Genomic DNA, 22,402 nt, shown 5'->3' with positions numbered 1-22,402 from the left:
CTATCGAATAATGTTTTTGGAGATTAGCACGGCTTGTGTGGTGTATGTTTGCTGAGGTAGCCATGCTAAACAGCATTTTGGCTCTCTCAGTTGCCTTCTTTCAGGTGCATTCTCAAGATATCTGCTTACACACAAAGGAAGAGCAGATTAAAGGAAGGGACAAATGTGATTACACAGCTTTATTTGGGACGGTGTGTGTTTCAGCTTCCCCTGGGTACACATTCCAGAAAAAGACACAAGCACGATTAATGAAGCATAAACCTTAAAAAGAAAAAAAAGAAAAAACCCCAGCAGGCAGCAACATACTTGCTGATTAAGTTCGAAGAGGGAGTATTTTTGTCCTGCTAAATGTTTATGCAAAGATAAGGAATATTCCTTTTAAAATCCTATTCAGCAGTACAAGGAGGAAAACAAGGGAAATGTGGCCACCTTTGGGCTATTTAGTTTCCTGGGAGCCTTTTGTTTCAAATCTGGAACTGAAGTGAATTGTTTGGGGCTGGGTTTTTTCGTTTTCTTGAAGTCTTGCCAGTCAGGTTTTAATGTAAAGTATTTAACCAGAACAGCAAATATTTGCACTCATTTTCTACATGCACCAAGAAATCAAGGGAAAGCACAAGGACAAAACAGAGGTATGGGCATGGGAAGCTTCATGAAGACTTGTTCAGTCTGCAGGAAATTACACCTGAGAACGGTTCAAGTGAATGGGAGCTGTGTAAGAGCTCTCATTGGTCTCAGGAGGATAGGTCAAAAGTGACACAGGCTGGGAAGCGATTGGGGAACCTAACATTGAGTCTACTACAGACCACCAAACCAAGAAGAGGATGTACTAAAGTAACTCTAAGTCAGAACCTCTGTCTATCTTCTTCAAGGAATCCTGGCAACTATTCCTCATAAAACCTGAATGAAGTTTAAAGTTAGGTGCCACAGGGCCCTATCCTGGCCCTGGCACGCTGACATTTTTATCAGTGACTTGGGTTATCAAGTTTGCGTATGATTTCTCGGAAGACAGGAATAAAATGGAATGTAAAACTAGGCTGGGAATAATGAAATGAAGCCATCAGAGACAAATGCTCTTCATTTGGGGAGCGGGATCCCCAACTAACCTGCAACTGCCAAAAAAAGTTTTGGGTGGTACCCAACATGCTTGTTCTGTTAGTGTAAAGATTAATGCTTCTGTGATGCCACCCCTCCCCCCCCCCAACTCTCTCCCCAAATCTGCTCTGGAGAATTGGAGGAATCCCTAGAACATATTTTTTTTGGGGGGTGGGGATGGAAATCCTTGCACTAACATAACAAGTTGCTTCGTACAGTCATACCTTGGAATGGAATCTGTTCCGGAAGTCCATCCATCTTCCAAAACATTCGCAAACCCAGCTTCTGATCGGCTGCAGGAAGCTCCTGCAGCCAATTGGAAGCAGTCAGACATTCAGGTTCCAAAGAACGTTTGCAAACCAGAACACTCACTTCTGGGTTTGTGGCGTTCGGGAGCCAAAATGTCCAAGTACCCAGGTGTTCGGGATCCAAGGTACGACTGTACTACATTGGATGCAAGCCCTTATTACCATTCACCAGCCTCTGAAGAAAGAAGCACCTGGAGCAGGGCATCCAATACAGATTCTATACAGTAAGTAGATTCATACCTAAGCTGGTGAGCCCAGTGGCGTAGCGTGGGTTGTCAGCACCCGGGGCAAGGCAAGTAATTTGCACCCCCTAACCCGTGGATTTGCGCCCCCTAACCCATGGATTTGCGCCCCCTAACCCCCAGATGTTGCGCCCGGTGTGGCCGCCCCCCCCTGCACCCCCCACACTACGCCACTGGGTGAGCCTTTGGCTATCCAGGATTCCAAGCTATATAGAGTTTTACGGTCAAAAGCAAAGGCCTTAGCTGTATACAGAAAAACAACAGCCAATGGGTGTTTTCCAGACAGGAAGTACCAATCAATCATTAATGGGGCTGCCATATTCTGAACTTTAAAAATTATTTGTTCTAAAGTTGATCTTGACACACAGTATTGCAGCTCGATGAAAAGGTGGAAATGCCGCAGAAAAGCATCACTCAAGAAGCATTAATGTTTAACGAGGCAATTTAAGAGTATGATGGCATGTTGTTTGTGGCTGTGAAATGGTGTGAAACCTACAGTCTTTGAACCCGTATGCAGCTAATAAATCACTGTCTATTATTTAAACACCCCTTAATTACAACTTCTGACTCTGTATCACTTGGAAGAAGTGGGGCTACTGATCAAATGTATACACTGTGTAGCTACACTGGTGCTTTATCAAATGCTACATGGACATATTTAGGGAAGGAATTCTTTATCTCCAAATTATTAACTGGTTGTTTACACAATATAGAAAATGCCATTCAGAGTGAGGAATCCCCCCTGACTAATCAAATATAGCTATCTCCCTAAACTTGGCGCAGATAATTTTCTTCTAATATGCAAAGAACTACAGAATATAGGGATGATATTTCAGAAATCGTCTAAGAGAAGGCATGTCTCACTAGTCGCTTTTGAGTGCAAAGCTGTTCGCTTACAATCAGTGGGAGTTCAGCCATATCCTCCCAAAGAGAAGGTGCATGCACACGAAAGTTTATACCCAAGAACAAACTTAGTTGGGCTCCAAGGTGCTCCTGGAATTTTTTTTTTTTTTAAATTAATATATTTTGACTGTGTCAGACCAACACGGCTACCTGCCTGAATCCTTCCAAAGAGAAGTGAATGACACCCCTTTTGACAGCTATTGTGAGACAGTTATTAGATTGGAACAAGTTGGGGGCCTATGAGGAATGGCAGAGAGAGAGGGGGAAACGCTAAGCCAAATTAGTAGCTTCCTACTTAATTAATCCTGAACCTCAGTTGCCCAACAGTACAGTGCAAATGTCCTATAAGCATTGACCTTTGAGGTTTGGTGAATGGGGCATTGGTCATATAAAGGGTTAGACATCACCTTGCCAACAATGGTCCGTACAGTAAAAGCTATGGTTTTCCCAGTAGTGATGTATGGAAGTGAGAGCTGGACCATAAAGAAGGCTGATCGCAGAAGAATTGATGCTTTTGAATTATGGTGCTGGAGGAGACTCTTGAGAGTCCCATGGACTGCAAGAAGATCAAACCTCTCCATTCTTAAGGAAATCAGCCCTGAGTGCTCACTGGAAGGACAGATCGTGAAGCTGAGGCTCCAATACTTTGGCAACCTCATGAGAAGAGAAGACTCCCTGGAAAAAAACCTGATGCTGGGAAAGATGGAGGGCACAAGGAGAAGGGGACGACAGAGGACGAGATGGTGCCTGGCGTGCTCTGGTCCATGGGATCACGAAGAGTCGGACATGACTAAACGACTAAACAACAACAAACAACACAGAGAAACTGCACATTTCTATACTTGGATCTCACTCTCTGGGGGATATCTGCTTCTCTTTCCTACAGTATATGGGCCCTCCTGCAGTTTGGGAAGGAAAATTGACTGATCCCAACATGCATTACATTATAATTATGATGGAATGAAGAAATGAAACAGTGGGAAAGTAGGATCAGACCTATCTCAGGGATGGGGAACTTGTGGCACTCGCTATGTTTTTGGGCTCCAGCTCCCAGCAGCCCAGCCATTACAGCCGATGCGAGTGCAGCACAGCAGCACCTGGAGGATGGCAGACTCCCCATGGATTGCCTATCTGGTCCATTATCCTGTTTCTGTTAGCGGCCAATCAGATACCTATTAGAAGCCACAAGCAGGACATGAAGAAGAAGAAGAGTTTGGATTTGATATCCCGCCTTTCACTCCCCTTCAGGAGTCTCAAAGCGGCTAACATTCTCCTTTCCCTTCCTCCCCCACAACAAACACTCTGTGAGGTGAGTGGGGCTGAGAGACTTCAAAGAAGTGTGACTAGCCCAAGGTCACCCAGCAGCTGCATGTGGAGGAGTGGAGACTCGAACCCGGTTCCCCAGATTACAAGACTACCGCTCTTAACCACTACACCACACTGGCTCTCAATAGCTCTCAATGAACACAATAGCTCTCTTCTGCTGTTCCCCAGTGATTGATAGTAAGGGCATATTCATTCTGATCCTTAGCCATCCTTACAGCCATCGTTAGCCATTGGCAATATTAGATTCCATGAATTTGTCTAATTCCTTTTTTAAAAAAAAACCCTGCACTGGTAGTCGCAATCACATTTTGTCTTAGCAAATAGCAGAGTTTAACTATGTGCAAGAAGGAGGTTCATGGGTCTGTCCTTCATATTCTCCTACTCAGAATCATCACTGGATGATTCAGGTTCTAGAATTACGTAGAGAGAGAAAAGCTTGTCTCTTTGCCTTTCATAAGCTGCTGCAAATGAAATGTGGGTTTCTACAACCTATGCACTGACAAACATTCCACAAAAGTGAGCACACGTGCATTTACTCCTTCAGAAAAGCACCTCTTCGACCCCCCAAGAAACCTAAAAAATCATGTATAAATGATAAAACTTTTCCAACTTACAAAAAATTTTACTTGGTCATGAATAAGTGCTATGGTAGAGCCTGAATAATATAGCGCTGCCTGTCACTTGTGCCCCACCAAAAAGCCACTCCTGGAAATGGGGTGGGTGGGGGAATAATGAGATAGGGAATAAACACAAAGTAAGTACGGTAGATGTTCAGACAACTTCCCTTGCCCCACATTGTCCAGGATGCCTCTCCAACCTTCTGAAGTAGCTTTTTTTTGGGGGGGGGGGGGGAGAACAAATGACGAGAGGCAATGCTGGGAGAAATAAAGAATCAAGACAAGGAAACTTCCTTCACCTGAACTTAATCATAACTAACTTATCTTAGGGTCCAAGCCAAAGTAATCGTAACTGTCCCCCCCCCCAAGTACACACACCAGGTTTTCCATTCTTGCCTCTGTCCAAGTTCTGCAAGGGCACTGAGGCATTTTCTTTGAGGCATGAGTCTCCTGCTGTTGTCTTCAGTGGGGGAGAGAGACAGGTACATGGCCATTCTCTTCTCCACCAAGATTTATGAGTGAAGTCGATTAAAAACAGGCAGAATGGAAAAGGAGGGAAGCAGATGTTGGTGGGATTTGTGAATTCCTTAGGGATCCCACATATCACATACGATATGACAAACAACAATAACCCCGACAGAATATCATAATGTAGCTCTTTACATCATAGCATTTGAGCTCACAGTGAGTAGTTTGTCTGGCTCCCCCCCCCCCACTTAGGGAGGAAATATATCCTAAATGAGGACTCAGAAGAGAGGGAATATAAACAGAAAGTGCCGTCTACATCAACTTCCACTAATCCGGTACCCTAGATGATTTGTACTACAATTCCCATCAGCCCTAGTCGTCATGGTCATATTGGCATGTTCTACATTTTCCATTGCAAAAATAGCATAACATTGGTTCTCTCATTACATATTTTTGGGGAACCCCTCCATGTGGAGAATTTCCAAAAAGTACCTGCTGCATTAACTAAGGCAGGCTACAGTTCCTGCAGATTAACACAATCAGCTCCCGCATCCCATAATATATATGGCAAGACCACCTTTTAATCATTCTGAGTCTCTGTTGGTGTAGAGAAACCAGCTAAAACCGCCTTTCGTTTATACTTCTTTGTACTTTTTTTTTTTTAGCTGATTATGTATCAGATATCAAAGCGCTCTTGATAAAAATGGCCTGGGATTGTTAACAGAATAAATAAACCACTAGGTTCAGTTTATGAACAGCCCCCATGATTTATGACCCGGCTGCCGTTCTGCTTTATGCTGCTCTGCAGTCTGGGAGATGGAATCCTGCAGAAGGGAAGCTTCTTTATGGCAATAACCCTTTGCCTTCCTCAACCATCTGCATTCATTGCCTTATATAGCAACAGCTTGCCTGTCCTATGGCAGTATTTCCTGAGAAAGATTGCCTTCCACTTGTGCAGCTAAGGGTGGGGGAGAAATGTTGGTTTGGTTCACATTTAAAGGCAAATCTATCTAACCAACACTTGGGGTGGGGTGGAGAGTACACCAACAGAAACACAGCCATTCTGAATTTTGCGATGCAACTTTCCAGCTAAGTAACGCATGCAAAAATGCATATACTAGGGCAAAGTGTGCCTAAAAGTGCACGTGCTAGTAAAAAATAACATACAATCCGGCATTTGGGAAATTACTTTGCAGAAATGCGCATATTAGGCAAAATTGCACACCAAAGTGTGTCAGGATAAATTTGCACTAAAATGCTGATGGTCTATATAATGGCAAGCTGATGTGGAAATGTGGAGATCTGGACTTAAGTTCATCAAAACGAGAAACCAAAACTGAGAAATCTACCTAATCCTATGTGCAGCTAATCGGTAACAGAAATTCACTAATCTGCTCCAAGCCCATTCAACGTGTGGCAAGAATGGCTACTGTGTGAAGCAGTGTGTGTGGAAATATTAGTGGGTAGCAGTCAAGCATGCTTCCAAGTGAGATCTGGTTCCCACTGAGGAACTGGGGCTAGGGAGAACTCTAGAGTCACACAGACCTGAACAGGTAGAAATATACAAATACACTTTTGGTCTATAAGCCAATGGTGAGGATATGTTTTGTATGCAGATGATCCCCAGTTTAATTCCTCAGATCGCAAGTTGCCCAGCTGGGTAAGGTTGAGTGAGCTGCCTCAGAACCTGACCAGTCAAAGCAGACAATACTGGGGTAGATGGACCAGTTATGGATTGACTCCAGTAAAAGGCAGTGTTGTATCTCGGTATGAAGGAATGCAAGGCATAGACAACAGAGGACTGGTAACAAGCCCAAAGAGGACACCTGGCATTTTGCCCCCACCTGCGCAGCTCCACACTGCCACCATGTGGCGACTCATCCGCATGTCAGTTCCAGGAGAAAAAAGATAGAGCAGCCTTTCTAGGGGAGAAACCTTGATAGCAGAATTGTAAGTTGGAAGGGACCCAAAGGATCGCCTGGTCCAACCCCCTGCAATGCACAGCTCTACCCTGGGTGGGCTCGAACCACTAACCTTCTGGTTAACAGCCACACATACTGACCCATTGTGCCACCTGGGCTGGATACAGTCTGGGGGAGTTATTTGTGCCCCACAATGGCTTTGCAACCTTTACTCATTCATCTATGAGGCTGGCCATAATAATCCCCATCCGAGGCTGAGAAACAAACACTGGATCAAGATCATTCATTAAAACCAAATCCAGCCAATCATCTAAACGAGGAGTAGTAGAGGTTATGTCATCCAGATGTGCCTGTACGACAAGTTTCATCATTCCTGACCATTGACCAAGCTGACGGCAGCTGATATGAAGTGGAGCCCAACAACATCTGGAGTGTACTAGATTAAGAAGGCTGTCTTAGATTGTTTTACAGGAGCCTGTACAAATCTTGAGATTGCATACTCTCCCTTTCCTTCATTTGTTCATGAGAAGAAGCTTCCCTTTCCGCTTTACAACACAGCCCGGTTCCCAGTCATTTACAAACCCAAGGAACTGTAGCTTATTCAAATCAGAGTTAGATAACAAATATATCAAAATGCAGTTTGATCCAGGTTTGCTAGGATACTTGAAGTTAGAACAAGCCACAGTTCTCTGAGTTCATACACAATGGGGGACCATGGTCTTAGCCCACTAAGTCAAGTTCTTCCTCTCCTCTCATTTGTGTTTTTCACCATGTCTTTTCACTCTGAAAGACATTTGTGGAGTGAAATAAACAGGGAGAACATAGAGTATTAGATGCGTAACAAAACCTGGCATTAGTTCAGCAGTAGAATGTGGGTAACGCCTTACCAAGTGATCTTTCCTTTGTCTGGTTTGTTGACCTCACCACCGGAAGACTTGCTCGTGTACGGCTTCCTCTTGAGAAGGGAGAAGGAGATTCTCCTTCAGACATGATTTCCAGGGAGTCAGCAGATGCCTCTGATAATTCGGCCTGATCTCCCAAATTGGGCTGTGGGCTTTGAGATAGCTTTGGGCTCCTTGTCTGTGAAATAAAATAAATAAATAAACCATTAAGAGAAAGCAAACACTTTTGTTGGTAACTTCAAGATCCCTGCCTAAAGGAGAGCAGGGATTTCTCCCGCCTCCCTCTCATACAAAAAGATAAAATATCACTTGAGCTGCCGAATGCAGAATGATACAAGGCCTTGTTTGCTCAAGGTGACTTCCATGTATGTTATTTACAAGAGATTGTCCCAGGGTATTCCATTAAGATTTTTATTGCGGTACGTCCAACTGCAGAAAATTCATATCTAACAAGTACCCGAGGCTAAGACAGTATGGGTTAGATAGATGGCAATTTCATTCCCTGCTGTTCTGACAATTGCTAGCATTGTCTGTAACAGTAACAGCATGTAAGCATGCAGATATGCACACAACATAATGCACAGGCAATGAATGAAAGGCTTTATGCCACCAAGCTTCCTTAAGTCTCTTTCAGTATCGCTGTGCTAGTTGTGTGAAGAGGCATTACTCAGCTAAGAGGACAGGGGACAAATTTATACTCTCTCTACTTTGACCTTCCACTCTTAAGTCTTCTGTATTATTACGTTTTTTAAAACCCTGCCCTTCACTCAAAGTGTTCATGACAATGACAGAAGTCATATTTATTTCAAGCAACAGTGTGCCATTTGGGCTCTGCCGAGGCTAGAAAGCAGATGGGCTGTTCACTACATCTCCAATTTTTCTTCTTCTTCTTCCTCTTCTTCCTCCTCCTCTTCTTTTTCTTTTTTGATGTGTTAAGCGAAAGAAACACCCCTTGCAAAAATATTTGGTCACTTGATATGATAATGTTTTGCCTCCAACCCACCTACAATCTCCCATGTGAAAATACACAAAGGTTCCACCACTTCAGACCTCGAATACACATACAGAAAGGCTGGCACAGAGAAGCTTTGGTCCAGCACTGATTTATTCCCTCAAAATAAAAAATATTCAGATTAAAATCTGATCCGGAAAAGAATTCCCAGGTTCTCTACTCACCAGTCAGCCACTCTCTAAAACCCCCACATTCTCTTCCCCTCAATGGTTTATATTAGCAGTCATACGAGAAAGAAAAAGCTCTGTCTTTTTCCCCATTTACCCAGCATGCTGTATTATAATCACATCAGGTTGAGGGGAATCAGTGTGTGTTGCTGCTACCACCCTTCCACTTGCTTTAAGGCAGGTGTAGGAAACCTGTAGCTCTCCAGATGTTGTTGGACTCTGACTGCAATCACCCCCAACCATTGGCCATGTGGCTGGAGATGATGGGACAACATCTGGATGGCCACAGGTTAGCCATTCCTGTTTAGGTGTTATAGCAGAGATTGGGAACCAATGACTACAAGTCCCATCATGCCTCACCACTGTCTATTCTGGCTGATGGGAGTTGGAGTTAATTTTCCACAGGTTCCGCCTGGAGAAGACACTTTAGGAATCAGAGAAGACCAGTCAGGAGGAGGAGTCTGTTTTCCTAGTTCAGATTAGCTGGGCGGATGATAATGATGATGATTTCCATGCATTACAAAAGTAATCCAAAGTTGATTGGGGCAAGTTTACCCATCTCTACTCTCCTATCAGTCTTTAGAAGAATTTTCTTTGTAGACCTGGGGAAAGCATATTGTGTGCTGGGCCCGAGCATGTTGAGAGCTGGCAGAAGGGGCTTTGGCAATGTGGAGAGCTGTCAGGAACTCCGCAGCCGTGCAAGAATTTTAGGGCTGGGCAAAAGGCTTCAGTGGGGTTTCACAGCAAGATTCAAAGGCCTGTTCTTGGCTATAGTCATAGCTAAATTCCAACCATGCAGCGTTTAAGAGGATTTGTTGCCCTTAACTTTTTCATACCCCAGAATAACTACAGATCTGGAAGTTCCTGAGAGATAACTGCTCGGGAGTTGAAATATAAAAGGGAGTGGGCTTCCCTATGTGGCACTCTTAGAAATCTGTTATGAAAGGAGGAAAGGAGGAGCTGTGGGGTAAGAGCTTTCAGAGCTCCAAACAACTGCAGAAAGCCTGAACAACATGCCCAAAGCTGCGTCTGCATTGGCTATTTGTACTGAGCCCATCTAGGCTACCCTGCATCACTTCTGAGCCTGTGCCGTTCCCCCAACCATTAGTCTTGCAGATGGGCTGGAAACCCCCAAGTTTTGGCGGAACTCTAAGGAACTGTTGTGGACACTGCACAATGCTCAAGTCACAGAAGGAACACTGGTGATTCTGAGACATCACCACCACCACCAAACAAGCCAAACATCTACATCTTCCTCCCAAAACAAATACAGACCAAAAAAAGGCAGGAGACACCCCCAAACCAGGCAACCCCTTCCCAACCAACTCCCCCCAAAACACCTTGCTCAATTTGAAATAAAACCTAGAGATGCAGAGTCTTAAGTCACTATGGTGCCTACAGCTGTCGCATTAGCAACTCAAGCACTGAGAAAACATAAGTGGCACTGTCCAAGCCACTTCAGACACCTAGAACCTTGTGTCTCGTGGTTCTTACTTTTTCTTGGGGGCTTCACCCCATTTCTGGCTTAGTATTGAGCTGCCCATTGACGGCTCTTATTCGCCCTTGTCCTCGATTCCTGATTCCCATATTCTCATGCGCACTGCCCAAAACACTGGATTCAATCCCAGTTCTTATTTTAATTTAAAGCCCTGACAATGGCGATGTTCTATATTTAGAAGGTTGGAAAATGCTGTTCAGATCAAAGCTGGATTCAAAAACAAAGAGCCATATTGCTGACATCTGGCCTTTTCTTTTTGGTGGATATTTATTTTTTGAGTAGGGAGAGGTGAGCTTGCTGCAGAAATGACACAGATCATGGCATACTCCCTTCGTGACCTTGGCTGAAGGAGCAACTGTAGCTTTTTTTATTAGGTTTTCATTAGGTTGCTGCGGAACTTCAACCTCTCTCGACTCCCTCCGTTTCCAACTTGTCCAGTCACACACAAAATATAATAACTCTGAAATACCTAACGAGAAATCCAAAGCCTCAGGAGCTTTGTGCTTACAAAAGGTTTGCATTAATATATTAGGTATTACCCAGCGTCCTGTAGTGACATGATTATGAGGCACTATTCCCCCTCACCCGCCCTTCTCTCTCTCCAGGAATTACAGCTAACATTTTTCATCTTAAGAGAACGGAGGCATGCTTTGAAGTGCCTCCGTGACATCGTTCGCATCTAAGCTACAAGGTTGTAAACACCCCATGTGGGCACATGGACGTTAATACCCAAGAACTGACAAGTGAGTGACCTAAAAAAAAACAAAGAGGGATTTAAGAAGGCAATAATTCTTTCATTCAGTCACCTGAAATGTGGCTGGTGGTTGTAGGCCATGACTGCAACAGCAGGTTAAAAAAGAAAAAAGGTAAAGGATCCTTGGACAGTTAAGTCCAGTCAAAGGCAACTATGGGATGCTGCGTTCATCTTGCTTCAGGCCAAGGGAGCCGGCGTTTGTCAACAGACAGTTTTCTGGGTCATGTGGCCAGCATGACTAAACAGCTACGGAACACCATGACGGGTGTCAGAGTGCACAAAAACGCTGCTTTATCTTCCCGCCGCAGCGATACCTATTTATCTACTTGCACTGGCATGCTTTTGAACTGGGCGCAGGTGGTGATGTGGTCTAAACCACTGAGCCTCTTGAGCTTGCTGATCGGAAGGTCGGCGGTTCAAAGCCGTGCGACGGTGGTGAGCTCCCACTGCTCTGTCCCAGCTTCTGTTGACTGCAACAGCACCCAGGACTGGTGTATCATATTATTTCTAAAGTCAGCCATCAGATGTGGGAGACCTCTGATCTGATCTCCAGCTCTCCCCCCCTTTCCCACTTTTGAAGCAGTTCTGGTGTTGAATGAATAATGTTGTGATCAGGGAACAAGATAAGGGCTAACCCCGCCCCTGCATCAGATTTTTCCAATCTAAGACTCTCCTTAACTTTCAGTGAGCTCATTAGTGAAGCTATGATTAGCTCCGGGTTGGGAAATATATCTTTGGATGCAATGCCAATCCACTTACCCATGGAATTCTGTAGTAGTATTCTGCGTAGACATAGAACAGCCCAGTAAAATCTATCTATAAGCATGATATGGATACCTGTGGTTTTTTTTCCTTTGCAGGGCTGAATGAATACCAGCATGGGAGCAAGCAATTTAGATAAGGAAGATAGCTCTAGGGGGAAAGGTGTAAAATAAAAATCATATTCCTTAGTGCATCTACTCCTGTCTGAATTATATTCCTCACATGGTTGCTTTTAAAACTAAAACTAAAAATAAGAGACTAGATCATGGATCCCCTGGAACATTAGACACTTGGAAATGCCTAAGAACTAAACTGGTGTGCTGATCTCTATAATCAGTCTTCTGCCAAATTTCCTAATTGTCTCTCAGTTGAAATTCATGAGGTGAAACAGAATTCCTCCCAGAATTTTCAGGCAAACACATCTATAAGTATTTGATGTTTTACAATTAATTATTTGGCAATGTATTCTCCCCCCCCCCCCACAGTTTAGCTGTCCTTACAACAAGCTGGATGTTAGGTAGTATCTGGCGATTTTGCTAGCATCCACTGAGTACAATTAGGTTCTACCTTTTGAGCAAAATTGTATCAGATTCCCTTCTGGATTCCTGTCAGCTTCATAACGGCTAACAAACCACACTGGGCAGCATTGTTCATTCAACTGCTAAGCAGCTTACCATGCATTAATTGAGAAAGACGCCACTCATGAATTTATATCTGCTTTGCAGACATGGAACCTTAGGCCAAATTACATGTAACATTCTGGCTTGGAACTGGCTGTATGTTCTTCCTGTGTGCCTTCTCCAGAGTGACCCTAGGAGCCAATCCTCAGTGGCCGGCTCTCCTCCTTTCACTCTGATTGGCTCCAAGAAGCACAAAAGATGGGAAGGCTTATCAGTGACTAAAAAGCTCCTCTTTCATATTGACTGGGCAGCTCTAGGACACTAGAGACAGGGACTCTGAATATTTGACTTGATGGCCGGCCACAACCCTAGACCATTATACCTCTGCTCCTGGGACCTTCTCCTTGGCAGGAAGAACATGTGCAACATACTTTCCCATCAAGGATGCTGGTTTGCCGTGGTGAAAAACACTTTCCTAAGAGCTGTAAGCACCCACAGCCACCCCTCTTGTGTTATCATTTGCTAGCCCAAAGGTAAGTTTCTGGACCTTACGGCAAGGATGAGGTGGAGAGGCAGAGAAGGCCGCCATGAAGTGATGCTGTTTAAGTGCCATCACTTTGAACAGGCATTCCCAAACTTAGGTCTCCAGCTGTTGTTGGACTACAACTCCCATCATCCATAACTAGGAGGACCAGTGGTCAGGGGAACACTGACTTAGACTGTGTCTTTACACAAGCAAAACCTCAGTTCTGTAAGGGTGAGCATGAGGGCATTCATGCCTCCTTAATACAAGTATTGTATAAAATGCTATATCAATCCACACAGACACACCCATTAGGGGGGAAAAACTTGTTTCCTGATACTGAGGAATACATCGATTTCTTTTGCACATTTTGCAAAAGGGGGTTGGAAAGAGAGGATAAGCAACTCAAGGGTTACTTATAATATACAGTATAATGAGATATTTAAGACGAAGTCTCTAGGACGTTGACTAAATTATGGTATGATTTTTAATAATGTCGGCCATTCATCTTCTTTCATTCCCTTCCTTCTATTTTGTCACTCTCATAACTTCTGTCTGATGTATTGCTCATTTATATTATATTATATATTACGCCATTCCTGGTGGCACAGACTGCCTTTTGGAATATGTATATACAATTTTATGCCAGTGGAAATATACTTTTTTATTGCTAATATGTATATCATCCAGATCACAAGAAGTAATGGAATTGCTCTATTCTACTTTGGCCAGATCTCACTGAGAGTACAAAGTCTGCTTTGGGCACCACAATTTCAGAAGGACAGGCAAACTGGGAACATTTGTTGTTGTTCTTCATTGTTGTTAATGTTAGTTGCTTTGGGTCACTTTGTGAGAAAAGTGACTAACAAAAATAATAATAATAATAATAATAATAATAATAATAATATACGTGCACAAAGCACAGAGGGACACACTGAAACCCACAGGGGTCTTTGCAATGTAGAAGTCCTTCTTCCACATACAGGATCTATAATAGTTAAAATGTTTTCCTTAGTTCTGCTTTCAGAAAGAAAGTCAATACCACATGCGTATGAGACTAACTTCTTTCTATGAAGAAAAAATATTCTCTTTCTGTACATACACACACACTCACTACCCTCACAACAATCTTGAGCATTTTCACCTGTGAAAACAGAAATGGATTCAGGGCTGCAGAAAGAAAATCCAAACACTCAGCAGCTGGGTGTATTATAACTCATTTTTTCTGGTGTATTATGATTTCATTATTGAGGGTTGGAGGTGGGAGGTGGGGGAAGAGAAGCCAATATTGTGAAGTATTCAATGGACATTGGTTTTAGAGGGGGGGTGGGATGAGGAGATATCATTCCACAGAAAATACTCAGTCGACTGTGCTGATGAAGGCTGAAGAAAGGCAGAGAGGGGAGAGGGGATTGTGCGATGGAACACGAAACACAGCAGGAATCATTCTGCTGTTACAGTGGTACCTCGCAAGACGAATGCCTCGCATGGGCTTGCTTCGCAAGACGAAAACGTCTTGCGCCTTTTTTTAAAAACCGCCAATGCATTCCTATGGGAAACCGTCAATGCACAGTGGTGCTTCGCAAGATGAAAAAATTCACAAGACGAAAAAACTCGTCTTGCAAGGCACCACTGTACATTGCAAGCTGCTGAAGTTAGGCCACTGGCATATCTAGCTCAGTATAATCCACAGTAGACAGGCAGTGGCTCTCCAGAGTCTCAGTGAGGACTTGCTCCTAGTCCTACCTGAAGATGCCCGAGACTGAGCCTGGTGATCTCCACCAACAATTCTTAGACCACCTATGTATCCCAACATGGAAACCAGAGACAGAGGTTATACGCTTCTTATTACAGGGGAGAGACCAGGAGCTCACCAAGACAGTAGCCAAGTTCCTCTATTTGATTTTCTGCCGCCAAAGTACGCTACAGGACCCTGCCCTTGCTGGAGTCCCACAGAGGTGAAATAAATTGCTCGCCTCTTCTTCCCTTTGGCAAATGACTGTGCTGTTGAAATGGCGACGAGATCACATTGGCCTATTTATTCTGAATGTTTGTAAGTGATGCCAATAAAGGTTTGATGAGGAGGAGGATGGCTGAGCCTGGGACCTTTTTTTTTGTATGCAAAAAATAATAATAATAAAAAATGCCGCAGCCCTTTCCATAGGTCAGTAAGGTTTGCTACCTCTAGTTTGCTCATTTGGCTGATGTAGAAGCAATCCCCATCATAGTGATTTAAATGTACGGTGTGAAAGTAGCCAGAAAGAGAGAGGGAGAAATCTACTACTTTTAGAAACAGGACCAAGACTGCAATCCTTACTCCAAGACAGCCTCACTGTATGCAACAGGACTTTGCTTGCTTCTGAGTGTTCCAAGCCATTCAGATAACTTTTACAGAATGGTTAATAAGTACTGGTTTGCTTTCATATTGTTTAAACTTTTAAACAATTAAAAAAAGTATTGATAAAGGGCATGCCTGCATTTTTGTGTTCCTCTCCCATTCACCACTACCTTCTTTGCCTGAAATCAAATATTTGCTTTTTCAGGAATTTGAAGGTCTGTGGACTATTAATAAACTCTAACTGAACTGTGTCTCTCCAAGGTTTCCGGAAGGGTTCTCTCCCAGCGGTACCTGGAGATGCCAGTGTTTGAACATGGGACCTTCTGCATGCAGATCACATTCTCTGCCTACCATCGAGCAGGTACATTAATTTGGTTTTGTTGTGTTAAGTTGATTTTTTTACTATGTCCTCCACTTTGAGGAGATTTGTTGTTGTTTTTTAAATGTAGCAGTATTGAAATTTATGTGTAAAGCAAAGATAAAGCTACATGGATTCTGAGGGTGGGGAGGTTTTTATCTGTTTGCCTCAATCCACGGATTGGATGGAAATATTCCCCATGCAAGGAGGATGCCTAAATCAAAACACACAAAGCAGCGCAAGCTGTGGAGGAGATCCCAACTCAGAACACACAAAACAGATGGATGTTTCTACCCAAGCCCTAGCTACATTACAATTGCAGGGCTCCTTATCTCCAGTTAGTTGCCGTGGCTTCCTCAACTGTTATCACAAGGCTCTAGTCCTCACACAGGAGCTACATTTCGTGGGAAGACTGGAAATGCTCCACTATGAACAGGCCCAGGTGTATTTAGGTCTGGCTATACAAAGCATCCGAACTGTTTTTGCAGTTAACATAGTGTTGAGAGTTGAGACTGTCTATTAGTTAGGAAGACAAAAGGGAGAGTTGAGTGATGTGAGCTAGAATCTGGATGCAACAGTGGCAGGATGGAAAGGCAGAGAGAGTGCCAGGCCTGATTTCTGCTAGAATCCAAGGCTGTGGCTATGGGAGAAGCAAGAACCTCTTTTGGTGTTGATGCAGTGAGCCCCTCCATCGAAGGCTCAGGTTGCATATATGTGTAAAGAAACCTTATATCATAAAGACACCACAGTCTCTGCTGTGCCTCATTCCCAAGAGGAAAATTGAGCCCTGGATAAGCACCTGGAACCCCCAGAATCTCGAACTGCCCAAAGATAGGGGTAGTGTGCAACAATATGCTTATTAATCTGCTCTTCATGCAAAAATCTAATTAGGCTGCAAGCAGTTTCCACAATTCTTCTATTGTAGCTTTTATTATGGACTCAGAAGCAATCAGCTACAGCATGGGAGCTTTGAGGTTACAGTGGAGGAGTCTCCATCTTTTTGGATTTTCAAGAGTTGGTGAGTTTCTCTAACTCTGATATTCCAACAGAATTTCTCCCTAAATAATCAGCTTGCGTAGAATTACAGCCAAAATCCCATTAAAAGGCACGGGGCTTAAATTAGTCTTAAATTAGTACAGCGGTACCTCGGGTTAAGAACTTAATTCATTCTGGAGGTCCATTCTTAACCTGAAACTGTTCCACTGAGGTACCACTTTAGCTAATGGGGCCTCCCGCTGCCGCCGCACTGCCAGAGCACGATTTCTGTTCTCATCCTGAAGCAAAGTTCTTAACCCGAGGCACTATTTCTGGGTTAGCGGAGTCTGTAACCTGAAGCATATGTAACTTGAAGCGTCTGTAACCCGAGGTACCACTGTAATAGCATAACTTGTCCTGCTGGTTTTAATGGGCCATGCAGTGTGATCCTATGAATGTATATTCAGGGGCAAGCCCCACCCTTATTAGTGGGGTTCACTCTCAAGTTAGTATTCAGCAGATTGCAGCCTGAGTGATTTTAGCTGGATCAGTGACTATGTGGTTTGCATTCTTAGGGAAGGAATTTATTTTTTTTAATGAAATCTGCAGAATTTCCAAGCAACCTTGACTACTTCCCTCTAATGTTGATCAGCCACATTGCTTCCTGCTGATATGATCAGCCAAAAATATGCTCTCTTCCAAGGACTGTAAAGAAATTAACATGAAATATGTAGGTCACTTGTTCCTGCTCCCTTTTTTAATTGTGTAGAAGCTTCCTAAGATAGTTCACGTTTTCAGCTGCTAGTAAAAATTAACTCCATTCTTTTGAGGAGACTAAAAGGAAAAGGATGTTTGTACCAATCTGATAGATCTAGTTTGGATTTATTTTTCGCCCCCAACCAAATTCACTGACTTGTTGAGATGTCACAATCAGGTCATGAGTTTGGCTGCAAGGTGCCTGCTATAGGATTGTGTGCATCACCACACCCTAATTCCTTCCCTTTTCAAGGTTACTATGGGATCTTAATCAGGCAAATGTTGGTTATTGGTAACTATTCTTGGTGACCATAATTTGCCTCAGTGTCCACACTGGGCATTCTGTTGTTATTGCAAACTATAGTTTACCTCCCACAATCAGAATAAGAGACTATGGTTGGAAGTGGGCTTCTGATTCCAAGGCTGACTACAGTTACTGATCAGCACACATTGCCTGATTCAGAAGTCGCTGCAAATTATGGTTTCTGAGAACAAGGCAGTAGAGGAGATAATTGAAATGTGTGAGAGAAGTAGAAAGGGGGAGGCATATAAGCCTGCAGTGTGTCCCCTAAGCCTATTTTATGATCTGGCCATGACATGGAAACTGGGCTTTTGAAAAGATGAGGGGGTCCCAGATGTGCCAGCCTTGCCTGAAGCACAATATGAGGAGGAATAGTACAATAACTGAAGAAGTGGAACCTCAAATGTTTCACTACAGACTGAACTACTGAGAGACACAACAGTTGTGGTGGGCAATTGCCTGTCAGCTCCAGAAAGGTACATAAACCTGAGTTTTATCTTCCAGAGGATAGCTCTTATCAAAACAATTTCACTGTAAGGCGTCCCAGGGCCCTCACATTCTTGTACCTGACAGAAGCCTTTTTAGATTTTCAAAGCTTGTCAACTCCATCAGGAATACTGTTTGTTCCCCATTCTCCAAACTATTGTTACATCTTGCAACAGGTTTAAGCTAGAAGTCATGTCCCCCATTATCACTGCCACAGTCCTTATTATTAGAGCTGTCTGCATTTCATCTAGGGGCAGGAGGATTCTGCCAGCCACTGGCATTTTGTAATGCTGAAATGAAAATAAAATAAAACTTAATATACTGGTTCAAGCCCAAAATATCCCCAATAACTTCCTGAAGTCACAGCAACAAGAAAAACAGAATAAACAGATGCTAAAAGACATTATTACGTGAGCCTTGAGACAATTTGTTCTGATCCAAGGAGCAAATTACACTCCCATTGTCTCTTGAACACAAATATCCAATGGGCATCTGAAATGAATGCAACGGGAAAGAAGAATGTGCTTGTGACATTTCTTTACAAAAGCTAATGGGTGTAGTAGAGCTACTCAAGTACAGACCTTTCCTTGAAAAATTATAATTGCTTACTGTGACATATAAGATTTTTCTAATTGAAGTGCTGTTATAGAATTTGAAAAACACAGGGAGACGAAAATGCCTTTTAGGCACAGAGGAAACCTATGTTTGAAAGAAGCTGTAAAGACCTTACCATATAAATGCAACAGCTTTAGGCAACTTTCCTGCATAGCAACAAACGAGCGCAGGCCGATACGTACGACACAAGAGAATATATGAAATTGCTACATTTGAAACAGGAAATACAATAAAAATATAGTCCCAGTGCAATATGATCATGTTACTAGAAATTATGTGGTTCTCAAAAGGCTGCAGAAGCTGATCCATCTTCTCCATGGCTCTTCCGATACGCTTTTGATATGCGGAGACTTTGTCATACAGAAATTCGTCACTTCAGAACTAATGTTAGAAATGGGTGTCCATGCATTTTGCTACCCAATCCACATCTAGGCAGGAAAACAAGACATGCAGGGCCAGATTTAGGTAAAGGTAAAGGGCCAGATTTAACCAGGGACAATTTCACTCTTTGGGATGGCAAGCTTCACACAGTGAGTGGAAGGCAAAGCAAAAAAAAACAGCAAGATCAATCCAAGGCAGAATGCAGAAAAAAGAAAAGTGCAGTACTAACTCTCTGAGAGGATTCAATTTTCATCAAGTACCTTTGAATGTCAAGTTCTGAATGGAGGGAGACCAACATGCACTGCAAAGCCTGTGAATCAGAAAAGAGAGAGAGAGGAAAAGGAAGGGGGGAGGGAGAAGAGAAAAAAATTAAAATAAACAAAACAAAAAGATGGAGTACAAACATAAAATGGAAATGTACAGCAATAAAACAGCAGCGGACTGGAAAAGAATAGGACTGAACAAAGCATAAAGAGTATGAAGAAAAGAATTAAATAGCAGGCAGTACTGGAAGGTTTCAAGTTGGGAATTGTAGCTGCTTGCACGCTTATCCTTATTGCCATTATTATTATTATTACAACAATTTATTAATCCACTGTCTCAAGACGATTTAGGTGTAAAATAATTAAAACACAATTTAAAAATACAAATGCAACAAATATGTTGAAAACAAGACTAAAATCCTCACAAGAGGACACTCATGGTAAAGACCCATTTATCAGTCTGGGAAAGCCTGTCAGGAAAACGAAAAGAAAAGACTTCTTCAGTTGTTTCCAGAAAGTGCAGGCCATGGGCACCTACCGCATCTCAACAACAATGCTATTCCACAGAATAGGGGCAGCCACACTGAAAGCCCTGCTTCATGTAGAGTGGGCTTCTGAGATCTTTGGGACTTGCAGGAGAAAGTCCCCAACTTTATACATCTACATGTTGTGTAATGGATAATGTATCTTCTAGAACATACATCTGAATAGCCTTCACCTTTTCTCTCCAGCATTCCTGCCAAGCTCTGTACCGAAACTTCTCAATATTTTATCCCCTGTCATTCAGCTTCCTTTCCCCCTACCTCCCCAATTTGTTCATTAAATTTGGCGAGGGGGATTCAGTAAGGAGTTAATAATGGAAGGAATTGATTACTGCTTATTAAGCAACAAGCCTCTCTTGTGCTTTTTTCCTTTAATGGGTCCAATTCCTTCCATTATTAACTCCTTACTGAATCCCCCTCGCCAAATTTAATGAAATTCCGTTGATACAGAAACAGTTCAGCATTTTACAGGTATGCATATTCTATCAGCTTTGATAGTCACGATGTGTAAACACTCACAGGCAGCAAAAGTGAGGCATTTCAAAAGAGCAGCTCCCTGGTCTCGCCCCTCCAAAACAGTTTCACTGAAGTGCCTTGACCCACTACAGGAATATGTGCCCCACATCACATTCCAGGTACGGAAGCTGAGTGGATCGGAGTTCAATTCAGTCCTGGCAGTGGGTCTGCGCAGAGGGAGCGGGCAGGCTCACATAGGGCATGCAAGGCAGGTTGCATGGGACACAGAGCTCAGTGCAATGCCTTGCAGCTGATCTCTGCCCTTCAGTATGTGCTGCCTGAGGGGGTCACTTCACTCCGCCTAACGGTAGGAAAAGGACTATTGCACAGGCAACTGGCTGGCCACCTTGTGAACAGGATGCTGGGCTTGGCTGGATCTTTGCTCTGATCCAACCATCATCAGGGTTCTTTTTAGAGACGGTTTATTGCATGGTATTAAGAGTCTAGCACTCAACATCATAGAGCAATCCCATGCATGCGTACTCAGAAGCAAATCCCATTGTGTTCAATGGAACTTAATTCCAGGCAAGTGTGTTTAGGAATGCAGCCTAAGGCTATTAACCAGTTTGGTTAGGCAAATTGATTTCCCCAAATTTACCAGCCAACCAATAAATTATATTTAAATAAATCTGCACATTACCTAATACTCAAAATAGGTGCATTTCTGAGGTGTAAGATACTACTGTATTTGATTTTATAGTAATAAGTTCAGTAACCCAACAGGATCAAAACAGCCCCTTTAGTATAACTCGGACCCACAGAATAAAGCTTTCATTGACTAATCCAGTTCAAGCTTGCAGTTCTAATAATAATAATATTAAGCACCTAATTCCCAGATGCATTACAGAGAAAATTCTAATGTTGATTGCCATCCAAGAATTAAGAGATGGAAGTGAGACCTAATGAAAACAATGGCAGGATCTAAATATGCAGATACCGGCATTTACCTAGGAAGGACCTGGACTCTGAAAGGGCTTAGGAAGGAAATTGGATCAAATGCATATTTCCTGCAGATGAGGATTTTATTGGGCTATGTTGCCGGGGGGGGGGGGCAGGGAAGAGAGATTTCCTGATAGAGCTTGCTTTGGGTGTGGAAACTTTGAGGAACGGCAATCCGGCTGAAACATGGAGGTCAGAGCTAAATTCAGCAGCTGCATATTAAAAGCCACACAACCATTTCAGCCATCACATCACATTGAGCCTGGAAGCCTAGATGAAGAGCAGACATCGAATGAGACAAGCATTTGGCAGTTGCAATCAAGTGGAAAGAAGCGAAGAAGAATATTTGCAAATAAGCAGAGAGATAGCAGCCAAGTCTCATAGGCCTGGCGTGCCAATAGTAAGAACAAAGTGGGAGGAAATTTGGGGAAACATTTAAATTCACACTCCTAAGGCTACGTATTTCCAAAAGCTATTTATGACCTGGCTTCTGCATCTCTCGAAGTACACACATGCTTGAGTTCCAGCTTGCTAATATAAAATGCTGGTTAGCAACAACAATGCTGGGGGGGCAGGGAGGCCCCTTTTTACCACCTACATATGGGGGTTTTTTTTAACTTTCATCAAGCTGTTTGAAGGACATGTTTGGAAAATTACTCTTGCAGCTCCAAAGATTTGCCCATCATTTTCTGTCCCCATCCCTTCATTATTAAGAAGACAGAGTTATGCAAAAACAATGGTTTCTTGATTTTCCCACCCACCATCGGTACTTTTTGTTGATTCTCTCCCCAAAATCATTGTCCTTCTCCTTCCTGA

The 22,402-nt window shown here is 43.1% G+C and overlaps 1 protein-coding gene and 1 long non-coding RNA gene across 40 annotated transcripts in view; one reads left to right on the top strand and one right to left on the bottom strand.

Annotated features, from left to right (window-relative positions):
* The window catches only part of KIAA1217, a 358,062-nt gene that overhangs the window by 86,516 nt on the left and 249,144 nt on the right, over window positions 1-22,402 (bottom strand). For 19 of the 39 annotated variants that reach the window (XM_083406004.1, XM_083406011.1, XM_083406037.1 and 16 more), the window contains one exon: window positions 7,766-7,958. In XM_083406004.1, the coding sequence (XP_083262130.1) occupies window positions 7,766-7,958 (193 nt within the window). Of the gene's footprint in view, window positions 1-7,765; window positions 7,959-19,555; window positions 19,637-22,402 lie in introns of all 39 variants that reach the window. The other 20 variants (XR_014503649.1, XR_014503650.1, XM_083405996.1 and 17 more) reach the window with 2 other exon arrangements.
* LOC310661180 lies at window positions 1,529-12,129 on the top strand. Its single transcript, XR_014503817.1, has 3 exons — window positions 1,529-1,624; window positions 11,063-11,200; window positions 12,072-12,129. It is a non-coding gene; the product is annotated as an uncharacterized lncRNA (long non-coding RNA).

Source organism: Podarcis tiliguerta (assembly GCF_965153285.1).
Source record: "Podarcis tiliguerta genome assembly, chromosome: 12".
Lineage (NCBI taxonomy): Eukaryota > Metazoa > Chordata > Lepidosauria > Squamata > Lacertidae > Podarcis > Podarcis tiliguerta.
This window is presented reverse-complemented; position numbering and strand designations above follow the sequence as displayed.